Genomic DNA, 13,138 nt, shown 5'->3' with positions numbered 1-13,138 from the left:
ACTTGCTGGTGGTTGCAAAATCAGTAAGTTGTTTAAGCTTGTATAATTTCGTGTATATTTAGATAATAAACCACACATCATTATTTAAATTAGCTATACTCATTGGAAAATATTTAATGGTATTGAAAAAAATGTCAAGATTGATTTCATGTTTTCAGCTGGTGGTGCTTAAGTTTCAGTTTGTGTATATTTGAGAAGTTTACATTGAAATTTGTTTGGATACACAGTATCGCGAATGCGCCATAAATACTGAGTAAAATGCATGGCAAATGACTTATCACTCGTTTGTGTCAATAGTTTAATATTCCTCCGCAATAAGTTATAAAATGCTGGAGATTATGCTAAAAAGCTGGAGTTAACGACCAGCATTTAAATTACATCGGCAATGTATGTAGATACGAGTACATGTATTTATTTAGACAAATAGTGGCGCACTAGCTGTAATTCGCAAATCCAATTGAGAGACATTTGCATGTGGAACAAGAATTGTAGTGTTGTTACAGCTTATGCGTATTGTTGATGTACGGATGCAGTTTTTTGTAACACGCGTGATTTAACTATTTCATAAATTTCATTAAGTGTAGAGAAACATAAATACTTGTTTAGTGCATAGGTACACGACTAAAGGCGGTAAGTCAAATATGAAATATCCGACGAGAATGAAAAATATAACGAATTGTCACCCACTCAGTCGTACGATTCTACCATTACTACAGCTCCGTATTACAGAATTGTTTTACATCAATTTTTTAATCAATGTTTTACACCACTGCTGTTCACCAATATTAACTCCGACATTTGCCCTCTGTCCCACACAGGCGAGCGCCCGTACGTGTGCGACTACCCGGGGTGCGGCAAGTCGTTCTGCCAGAGTGGCCAGCTGAAGACTCACCAGCGTCTACACACAGGGGAGAAGCCGTTCGCGTGCTCCGTGGAAGGTAAGCGACCCCTTGCGGTACTGCTAACTTTTTCAGTGCTGGAACCGAATTTTGAAGGCCTTTGCAAACAGTTTGGATCCAGATGAGACGCCACAAAACGTGGCGTCTCATCAGGATCCAAACTGTTTGCTTTTTAACCAGGTTTTCCGAAGGAAAAAACTGGTTATTAGATTGGCGAATGCGGGCGGGCTGGCTGGCTGGCTGGCTGGCTGGCTGGCTGGCTGGCTGGCTGGCTGGCTGGCGGGCGGGCTGGCTGGCGGGCTGGCGGGCGGGCGGAACAAGCTTGTCCGGGCCATAACTATGTCGTTCATTGTCAGATTTTAAAATCATTTGGCACATTTCGAGGGGTAAGGGCCAGAACGTGATAAGTGCACTTTTCACACTTTTGGGAAAATCAAAAATAAGGTTTTGAGTATTAATATATTTTATTTGAAATAAGATAGGTATATGATAAATTGATTATATACTAGCAAATACTCATAAGATAATACACTAAAATTTAGAATAAGCAGGGTTAAATACAAAATGGTGTTTTAAAGAAAAATGTACTTATATCTTATTGGCATGAAACTAGTCTGTCGAGCCATTTAGTGTATAAACGCAATAAGTGCACTTGTTTACAAATGTACCTGAACTTATGTCTGATTATCTGTGTTTATATAGTTTTAAGTGCACTTACTGAAAACTAGCAGAAAACACTTTGCACATGTGCATGCTATAGAAAATGGTTTAAGTGTACTAAGAATAAGAATTTCACTGAATTGTATACTGGGTAAACACTAAAAATGTCACAAGTAACATTTATTGTCAAACAAAACTTTCATATAGTCCTCTCTGTAAATATTGTTTATAAAGAGACCTCTGTCACTATACATTTTACTGTTTCTTTTGTACCAATTTAACTGTCTACTGATTTCAACTGTCCACTGAATACAACACCTATGCATGTATTGTAACAAAACTCAATCAAGCTGATCCTAACTCTGGGTCGGAGTCTCTATCACTTTCCAGTGCGTCAGGATCTGGTAAGCAGTCTCTCACATTTTTGTCATCTGGTATGTCTTCGTAGTATTTGTGATACTCCGAGGGTATTGTTCCATTTCTACACAAAGAAATTAAATCTTTCTTTTTAGCAGTTGCTATTGGCAGTTTCTCAGTATACAGTCGTGGTAGCTTTGAACAGAGAGAAATACCTTTTCGTGACTGTTTGATTTTTATGCACTGGAATTCCTCGTCAAAGTCATGCTTGACATAAATATTGCTTATGTCTGCTTTTCGAAATTGGAGCCACTTATATTTCGTCCATTGAATTCTTCTTCCTTCAAGATCAATGATAGTTTGTGGAAATACAGACTTTGCCAGACACTTTAAATTATGGAAGTCATAGTGTTTCATAGTCACAACTGTAAAGGATTTTTTCTTCCGAGCCAATCTAACGATTGTGTCCCATTCGCTTGGAACAAAGGCTGAAGTACGCCTCTTAGCATTTTCTACTGCTGCATGCACCGAATCACTCTCCATCTGAGTGTGTCCTGTTTCTAGAAATTTTTGATCGATTGCTTCTAAACTAGGACTTTTACTGATGGCTTGTAGCAAAGCTGATGAAATGAACCTGTTTCGATTCTGTCCTGAACAACAATCTGAGTAAAGGCACAGATGTTTTGTTGTCACTGGCAATGATTGTATGTAAGTCTGTATGCAAGTTCCTATCTCACACGATACCCTGTTGCCTTCGGTTTCATTCCACAGGTAGCAAGTCACACTTGCATCTGCCAAAGAATAAAACGACAAATTGAAACAACTTAGTTTCCGCTTATAGTAGACTTGACTGACAAGTCAACACGGAACTGGCAACACCGCTTCCAAGTCAAAAGTAGCAACACAGTATGATTTATCTTCTTTGGGTTCAGTTTTGTCGTTTTATTTCTCAGCTCTTGCTTTTAACTTTCTTTTAATGTGCTTTTCGTAGTCCTGTTTGACGGTTTCTGTTAATTCACCATCTGTCTCTTTCTGGTGGTATACAACACATGTTTGACATTGATCTTTTTTAGGTACATGAAATGAATAATTATATTCCTCACAGAATACTGTTCTGTACTTTGATGCACTGACAGCTTTCTTTTTCTCTGCTACACACTTCTCTTTATATAACCTATACATCTATGTGATATTAAGATCACTTCCAAGAAATTTTCTCCTTGTGTCTTGCCTTGTATAGTGGGCCTCAACCGTAGGGAAAGATTCAATATGCTGTCTAACCTGGTTAATCACTGCTTCTGGGGTCTTATTGTGTGGTGTATGTTTCCCTCTTTTGTCAAATGCAGCAAATATTCCAGTTGATGAGGACTTCAAAGCCGTTTCTACCACCCTATTGCCAATATTTAACGTTCTAAGAAAAAAATCTTTACAGACTCGCTTATTGTTAAGGTAGAAGCTTCTTGAACACACATGTCTCTTCTTTGCACTTGAACGAACTCTCTCAGGAGTGTTTTCCTTCACATTGGAACATATAAAGTCCTTTTGGCGTTCGTAGAATCCAATATTCCAGTAGTTTTGAAAAACTGCATCTCTTTGCTCATGTGTGAAGATTTTTCTACATTTATATCTGCAGTTGCAACGAGCATCTAATAGCCGCTTTGCTTCAACAGTCTTCCCTTTTGTATTTGTGTACTGTAGTCCAAGCATGCGTCGTTTCTTTCTAATATTTTTCTTCCACTTTTCTGGCTGTGCCTTGCGTTTTGTTTTCAGTGTAAATTTTGCATTATTTCTGCAAATATATTTTAATAATTATCTAATCGTAAATTAAGAATATTTTAATATCAATCTGTTATAACAAACTTTATTCATTTCGAAGAAAATGATAGGCTCTAATAACATGATTTACCTAATTTACATTTACTATACACAATAATGAAGTAAAAACTACTAAATAATTGAAGAACTAAATCAATACCCACCTATTATTTAATACATTGCCTTCCTTACTTGATGAAAACATAAGCTTTTATGTTCACATTCCATTCCAGGTACAAGACAAAACATCTGCTATCTTGTTTAATTGTTTAACATGATACTTAGGTAATTTCAGTTAATTAGGTAAAGGCACTTGAAACATTATCACACTGCAAGTGTTGCCTTACATATTAATCTAAACAGGCATAAGTGTACTTATTACATTACGCCTCTGAAAAATCCTTGTATGTTTCTTTTCTATTTATATACAAGTGCACTTATATCATTTTGGTTCCTATTTTCTGTCTCATTTTCATTTATTTTTTTCCAGCCAGATTGTATCAAGTGCATTTACTACAGTCTGGTTCTATCAGGAATGGATATATAACGTTCTGGCATAATACAAAAATACTCCATAACACTTAGTGCAATGGAGTTCTATACAATAATTATGTAAAATGACTGAATATAAGCCTGGTTTTGAGTGCAAAAGATGCGGCAGTAAATATTACATATTTCTTTTGCAAAACCCGATTTTCCTTCAAAACTGCACTTATCACGTTCTGGCCCTTACCCCTCGATTTGTTCACCATCATTGGACGGTGTGTCGCGCGAAATAATTACGTCGATATCTCCAAGGTCAAGGTCACACTTTGAGTTCAAAGGTCAAAAATGGCCATAAATGAGCTTGTCCTGGCCATAACTATGTCATTCATTGTGAGATTTTAAAATCATTTGGCACATTTGTTCACCATCATGGGACGGTGTGTCGCACGAAAGAATCACGTCAATATCTCCAATGTCAAGGTCGCCACGACTAAAAATAGATTTTGTTTAAAAACAAAGGGGGTTTATTTTGTTTGTTCATTTCAAAAGTTCAGTTTGAGTTTTCTCCCTTTATCAGATTTTTTTTTCACAATGAAAACCTGGTTTTGTGACAATTTTGTCCCTTGTCTGATAGTATTCTTTGAAAAAAAATCGAAGAAAATGCTAATTTTAGAAATTCAGCAGACAACATTTTAGCAGACGACACATTTCCCAGTATGCAAAGGTTTAATCCTTTCTTACGCTGATACGCATTTGTTGTCCCTTAGAAAATCAAGTTAAATTTAAGACATTTCTTGTAGATTCAAGTTTTAAAAGTTTCATTTCCATTTCTCATTTCTCATTAACTTATCAGAATTTTGCAGTATTGTGCTCATGATAGTTTGATAAGTGTTGGCAGCGTTACTGGTGTCTCGGAATTTTTATGTGAAATATAAATTTAACGTTACATCTTGACAATTCCATTCGTTCAGATAGTGGTATAGATTTATGTTAATCACATTTGTCTTCTTCTTTTTCATCCTTACATGATGGCATTTGTATGACTTTATATTATGCATCCAAACGGTCCCTAAATTATACCATAAGTCGTCTGTTAACACTCGGGGTACTATAAAACCATGACAAATCGGCTTACTTTCCTTACTGGTACCAATTTATATACATTGGTTGATAGGGGGGGGGGGGGGGGGGCGGGCGTTGGACTTTTTGTTTGCTCAGAAGCGCAAGATCAGAATTAGCGCAAATAAAAACAATGACTTATTAACCCTATTGTTATGTTAGGGAGCCTGGCATAAGAATGAGACTGGGCCGTCTTTCTGTTCAGTTTCAAAGTCGGTCTTTAAGTCTCAAAATATATTAAGCCTTTTTAATTGATTTCGTGGTCACTCTGTCGGTATGATTGTTTTTAGCATTTATAGGTACATGTTTTCATAGACGACTGATAAACACTGTGTTTTAAGACAGTATTAAGAATGCGTATGTATAATAATGTAAAGAATACAAATCATGACAATGCTATAGACTCCCCAAATATATCAATGTCAAAATTTGTGAATGCGAAACAACATGCTTTCCTCACATGGTATTGAAATATTTTACTTCCTTATTTGCAAATAATCGTCCGTTTAGTGTAGTCAATCAGCATCATGTTTCGATGATATATTCAGTTGTGTCAACTTCTTTAATTGCATTTTAAAGGATAGTTAAACTGACCGTTACACATCAACACCCTTAAATTGTGTTTATAATGAAATAATTCGTACTACAACCCTATGTTAATTTGTTTAAATTGCATTTTGACGGGTATTTAAACTAATTGTTACGCATTAACAACCTTAAATTGTGTTTGTGACGAAATATTACGTAGTACAATATCGTAAATAGAAATGTTATATAACCTTTTATGTAAGCGATAAAATATATATGTTTTGTTTAAACTCTCAATCTTACAATATTTTATCAACTTAATGAGATCTCAGACAATTTTATCTAATAAAACCTTTTCATACAACACTTTAGCTTAAACCATTGGCTATTAAATAATATTGTACCATTTGAAAGTAATCCTGTTGAAGGAACTTGTTGGCAGATTTCCAAAATGCCGATTAAAAAATGTCATATTTGGAAAATAAGTATGCACATGGTTTCAACAAACGAAATAACACTTCTGGCGATGAAACGTTGAAGAATATTGGTGAAAACAATAATCGATCATCATCATACGAAATCTGTATAATACTAAAGCCTCTGTGACGTTTTTTTCGATAATTTTGAGGGGGAAAAAACGCGCATCACATAAATAGGGTTTATAATTCGAATTTAAAATTGTAATTACATGTTTAAAAATGCGGAAATCTTTGAACAAATCCTATTAATTTCCTCAGTGCAGTGCCGAGTTAAGCTTTTATCGCGCGGAACGCGATATTATCTTTATTCTATACGAATATCGTATTGTGTAGCCCTTGACATTTTATCATACATAAAGCGCAGATTGTCTATAGCCGGAGTATTTTATTGCCTGCCGATTTACATAAAATTACGTTTTAATCGAATCTAATGTTCTGCTTGAATATCAAGGAAATCCACGTGACTGAAAATCGATGTGCGTGGAAAAGTCTGCCGCACGGTGAATTCAGCTCTTGGGGGGGGGGGGGGTAGAAATATCAGAACATGTTTTACTAATTGACATACACGATTATTTTTCCGATTAAGGAGAAAGCTTCAAATTGTGTACACATATCGGTAGATTCGTAAACTTACAAAACGATGTATTATACGAATAGTGCTTACATAGCAAATCACCCCGCCCCTAATTGACCTACTTGGCACTTTATCCAAACTATGCCGTTTCGTGGGCAAATCACCCAGCATATTTGGCTGACGATTAAGCAATCAAAATGTGCTCTAATATCTGACCCTGTCTCACGTTTTAGGCTGCCCTAGCCGGTTCACGCACGCCAACCGCCACTGCACGGAGCACCCATACGCCAGTCTGAGGCGCGTCTCCACACAGGAGCAGTTGAAGGACCGCCTCGGCGTCATCAAGTCGTCATCTAACCAGTCCGTCACGGAATGGCTCACTCGGTTAGCGCTTTCATTTTCCGTCGCTTGAGTTCCCGATAGGGTTTACTTTCAGCATTTGCTTTAACATTAAATGACGCAAAATGGATAAAATCAACGTGATGATCATGTCGTCCTTTTCCTCCATCTTGCTACGTTGCTTTTAATTGGTAAATAATCGAATTCCTTATTTTACAACAGACACTGTATGCAGCGGGAGGAAATGGCGGTTGCTCCAACTCAGCCTGAGAAGAAGTTTAAGCGCGAGTCGTCGGCGCTGCCGCCAGCAACCCCTATCGTGCAGGTGCAGCACATTGCAGTGACCCCTCGCGAGGATCCAGACAATGTCCCGATGCCCTTCATCACGCCGCGATCGTTGACGAATTTGTCATCTGCTTCATCATTCTCTTCAGCCACGTCATCTGTCAGTGCAGCATCGTCCGTTTCAGTCGCCTCGTCTGCGTCATTTCCGCCCATTCAGTCAATGCCAAGCATGTTTACGTCATCGAATTCCGTCCAACCAGCTCCAGTGACGTCATCATTATTAAACTCAACCCACTGTGCTACGTCCCTAGATCGACCTGTCCAGATGATTGGATCCCCGGTCAAGTCTAGCTTCAAGCCGGGACACAGGCCCTTCAAAAAGGAGGCTACAGACAAATGGGTGTCCGCCTTAGCCTTGCTAGAACTGGCTCATGGGGTTTCGTAAGAAACTTTCCTTCGGCACCAATCACATTGTATCATTACTATTATTTTATCTTTAAGAATTGCAGTTGTCGTTTTGATATATCTTTTCTATGGCATATATTATTTAAAAGAATTATTCATGGCATGTCAACTAGCAAGCATAGTTTCAATTATAAGTATTGTATGTACATGTAAATATTTCTGGAATTTCAAAGGCAATACTTTTCTCAATGAATTTGATATGATAGAATATATCATACCTTTGACAACAAGTTCGTCTTAAAACCAAAAACAATAGTTAATCATACTGGTACATTACTTTTTTAAAGAGAAATACATTTATTTTCATTTGAAAAGGTGCTTTCATTGGATCACCAAATCAGCATAATTTTAAGTTCATTTTAAATGAAAAGTGTTCAAACATATGTGCATTTCATTTTTGTGTGATGTTGATTTCAACATTTTTTAAATAAAAAGTTCCTGAATTTGCATATTTATAAACTTGTGTTCAGAATTTTGAGATTTTTGTGTGGAATGTTAAATGTAGTTACATCACTTTACAGATGATTTTGTATGTTGTGCACAAATGTTTGTTTATGTATTTTAAACAACTTTAAGCCTTTGTTTAAGATTTTACCAAACACGCTTCACTTTTTACTTAAAATGTTGTTTTTTTTAATTGTTGTGTAATGTGTTGTGTTATGTTTTAAGGAACTATTTTGGATGTGCTCTGTGAAAAGGGGGCTTAATGCATGTGTGTAAAGTGTCGTCCCAGATTTAACAGTGCAGTCTGCACCGGCTAATCAGGGACACTTCCCACTTTTTTTTCATTTTTCATTTCAAGGAAGACTCTACTTCACGAAAATCCAGTTTAGGTGGAAATAGTTATCCCTGATTAGCCAGTGTTGACTGCACAGGCTAATTTGGGACGTCAATTTTTGCACATGCATTAAACCCCCTTTTCACAGAGCGCAGCTCATTTTGTTTTTTCAATACTGAATTAAAGTTCTTTTAAACATGCCCCTACAAAATAGACAGTTTGCATATTTGGTATTGACAAGATTTTATATATTAAACATATTGTGCATTAATGTGTAAAACATTACCAATTACATTGATTAAGAATGTAATGGTAGTTAAAGATAAGTTTATAATCTGAATCTGAACATAATTTTGATTTTATGGAAATAGTTATGAATTAGGCCACAAGTATAGATTGCAGTTGCATAACTCTCAGTCGAATTGTTAACATAGATTTTACAACCTAACATAGAAACAATTAATAATTTAACCAAAGTTCTTTGGTTGTGTATATAGAAGTGTTATTTCTTCTTTTTTAATGAAATTTAAGTTTGCTTATAACAAAGCCATAGTTATGAATCAGGTATTGTTCATGAAGAATACATTTGTTTCATTTTCTGTAGTCTTAAGTTAACAATGTTTTTTTATTATTTTCCGTCCAATCAATCCATATATTGCAGTTATTTATCTGTAATAGTTTCATCCTTTTGTACATTACTAGTAATTTATTTCAAAGTATTGTCCTTGTATGACTAATTTTTACATAGGTATTTATTCATTTTTATGTACTCATTGTAAGTATAAATACCGGTATTTATCAAATATATAACTTTATTATTTATTTACAAATAAATTAATGTGTAACTTATGAACAAACATGTTGATTCTGATTTGATGAATGTTGTGTAAAATACTTTTTTAAACATTCGAAAATAAATGTTTCCAAATTTATTTAATTTATGTATTGAAAATATTTATTTATTTGTATTTATTTAATCCAATTACATTAAGAAAACGTTAAAGCTTATTTTGATTGATAGAAACAATGAGTTTTGGCTTAAACTTTTATTACAATTACAATTATTATTTATCACTGCCATTATATGTTTTGTTTAGATTTTAATAATTGTTTAATGTACTTGTCTAGAAATGTTCTGTTGTCATCCAATGCAGCTAAAATAAAGACATGCATACGTAAATGCTTATTGAGTAACTCAAGTTTTTGTTCAAATAAAATCATAAAAAAATATATAAAAAGAATAAATATTTATACAAAAATTATATTAATTGAAATTGAAAAATGTTGAGCTTTTTTTGCTTTAAGTAATGTTTAGTTAGATCATGTGAGAATATTTAGTTCCATCCAGTATTATATGATATATGACACGGAACATTTCTTAAAGACCGAGTACTCACAACCAGTTTTGACTGCCAGAGATTGTTGTGTTAATGTCTGCGTGTTTTTCTGCAAAATTCATAGGGTGGAATAATTAAATACATGCGTTATCTGTAGATTTGTTCTTGCTTAGTAGATTATTTCTATTTCTTTCACATCTTTTTTTTGCTATGCCTATAAGTAACAAAGCTTAGATTGTATTATTTCATTAAAAAAATATCATTATTAATAAAGGCTGTTAGTATTGTAAACAATTTTTGTTTATCATTACGTGATGGAAATATATTAATATATTAATTAGCAGTTTTATATTGTCGTAGTTAAGTTTGTTTGTTAGGTAATTGATTAAAGGTTGAAATTTGTTGTTAGTGTAAAATTTACCAATTGTTTTTACTATAAAATTGTTATTTGGAGTTATCAGCCACTTATGCACATATTTTTTATTAAAAAACCTTTCTTGTTCAATATGAATGCTAACTCTTATTCATTCATTGTGTAATCATTAAGGGATATTGTCACGTGAGAATTTAATCTTAAAAGCACTCAAATCTAATTATTTGCCAAATAAGTATTGTGTTAAATTATCATTGATATGTATTTGTATCAGCAAAGAAAAGTACATTTTTGCTGTACACACATCACATAAAATAATTTCAATCTCTTGAACGAACAACAGAAAAAATAAGCGATCTATTTCTGTACCGGTAGACTTGTTGAATTCAGTTTGTTGAATTCAGTTTAAAGATGTATATGTGAAAATATGTTCTTCTTGTCTCTTAAGCTAAATTGCTATCTCTTCTTTTCTCACCTTCCCCTTTACCTTTGTGTTGTTGTTTTGTGTAAATAGTAAAACACCTAATTTATTACTTATTGAAGTATAAATTATGCAAGTACAAAATGTGCTATATTGTAAATAAGCCTGAATGTATGTTTGATGAATGATATTGAAAAGTATTTACACAAATTATAGTATACACTATTAATATATATAATAATTTAAAATTCCATATTTATGTTTGATGTTTTGCGTGAAAATATTTTTCATAGATATGTAGAAACACCGTTTTAATTATAGATTAGTGTTATAGATGTTGAAAGTGATTTTCTTGAAATTTGTGAATTGATTTGTTAGTTGTTTCATATTTTTATTGTGAGAGTAGTTTCTAAATGTGACATATTGCTCAATGCATGTGAAAATGTTAAACATGTTGCATACATATAGCAGCCATTTTTCTGCATTTGAAAATAATAAAGATGTGTTCAGAAAGCATTAATCAATCGGTATTCATATTCATCATCACTCTAAACAATCACAATATTCGTTTCAAATCCATACAAATTACCTCCATACTGATCATACTTTATTTAACAACCATGATATAATTTAGCTGTAATAATAATTGCTCAGATAAAAACATTTCTAACAGGAATAATTCCATAACTTAAGTTTTGAAGTGCATTATATCATTTAAATGGAAAAACAATCTTTAAGCTTTTAACTTTATAACCATTTTTTAAATATAGACCTTTTCTGTACAAAGTACATACATAACTGCTATTTTATAACCTCTTTTCTTTCTTTTCTGTCCATTAACCCTAGACATTCCATTTCTACCATAGATGTACATCGTTGTCGAAGTTTTCTACTTTTGAATACAAAAATAAATATAAATTTAACAATACTTGTGTTCTTTTTGTATATTTTCCTGTAGTTCCAAGTGTCCAATACAATGTCTTATTCTACAAGAACATTATCAGGACCCACATTTACTCAAATTTGCTATACTTCTTGATCCACCATGGCAGATAATCGTAGCAAAATGTTGATACTTGTGAATAATTGATGAGACATTGCACAAGTTATAGTCCAAATCGGCAGGGAAATTCAACCAATGAGAAAACGGTTTATTATAACAGTGACATGCAGGTGGTCTTTGTTTTGCCACAATTACAATTATCCCCTCACCAATATTTAGGAGTATAATTGCCAGCCTGTTCTCCCACAAAATATAATACAATCACAACAAAATGTGTTCTATGGGTTTCAATAAAGCTAATATAATTACCTTTTACGATTGTGTGGTGTTCAATAACAAAGGCCTTCTTTCCAGTGGAGATTCCCCAGTATATATACAGACTAACCAGTGCAATGCCTTTAACCCTTAACCACTTAAGATATGTATTTTGACGCATTTGTAGTCCCTAAGAAAGTTAAATTTAATTGAAGACCTTTCTTACTTGATTCAAGATTTTAAGGCTTCATCTCCAAACCTTAGATACTGATGAGCAGCAAACAGCATAAAACCTGAACAGACTGCGAGTTACTCGCAGGCTGTTCTGGTTTTATGCTGTTTGCACATTTTTACTTTGCATCTGAGTAGGAAAGGGTTAAACCTTTTACTGGCCTCAACAATAAGGATCCAAAGCTCAAGAATTCTTTTTACAACTTCTACCTGACAATGATAAAATGCCCAAACATCAAGGGTGTTAAAGCAACGTTTTTTAAGATAATTTAAATGCAGATCATTAGAAATCTTTGCAATATAACTTGTTAACAACTGCACCCATTCAAATATTCAAGTATATAAAGATATTTTAAATACCATTTTAAGTCAAAGGGTTATAACCTTTGCAAATAAAAGCACCCGTTACTTTTCATAAACAACTAAATGTAGTTGCTTATAAATAATATATATACAACTTCACTGCATCCCTAAAAGTTCAACAATTTACATCATTGAGGTCTCTTTTTAATTGCCAACTGAGAAATATTTGGTTCATTTTACAAAAGAAATGCTACAATTTTGCAAAATTTCTGTATGTTCTTGTCAGTTGCTGTTCTTGTTTGTGATCTATAACAAGTGTTCCAGAAGTTTAGCACACTTACAATCTAGATATATGGGTATGCAGACTTGACTTTCAAGCCTTATTGACTAAGCATAACTACCAGTAATCTATATTAACGGGTATTATGTAA

The 13,138-nt window shown here is 33.8% G+C and overlaps 1 protein-coding gene across 1 annotated transcript; it reads left to right on the top strand.

The window, feature by feature from the left end:
- Positions 1-11,843, top strand: LOC127874468 (uncharacterized). Its single transcript, XM_052418819.1, has 4 exons — positions 1-23; positions 819-938; positions 7,151-7,301; positions 7,479-11,843. The coding sequence occupies exon 4, from the start codon at positions 7,486-7,488 to the stop codon at positions 7,984-7,986; it is 501 nt and encodes a 166-aa protein (XP_052274779.1). The 5' UTR covers positions 1-23; positions 819-938; positions 7,151-7,301; positions 7,479-7,485; the 3' UTR covers positions 7,987-11,843.
- The last annotated feature ends 1,295 nt before the right edge of the window (positions 11,844-13,138 follow it).

Source organism: Dreissena polymorpha, chromosome 3, assembly GCF_020536995.1.
Source record: "Dreissena polymorpha isolate Duluth1 chromosome 3, UMN_Dpol_1.0, whole genome shotgun sequence".
In the NCBI taxonomy this organism is placed as follows: Eukaryota; Metazoa; Mollusca; class Bivalvia; order Myida; family Dreissenidae; genus Dreissena; species Dreissena polymorpha.
The sequence above is the reverse complement of the archived record's forward strand: the minus strand, read 5'-3'. Positions and strand labels throughout refer to the sequence as shown.

Bases quoted from the DNA above. Each gene is read 5' to 3' on its own strand.
- LOC127874468 (XM_052418819.1), top strand. From the start codon at position 7,486: ATGCAGCGGGAGGAAATGGCGGTTGCTCCAACTCAGCCTGAGAAGAAG.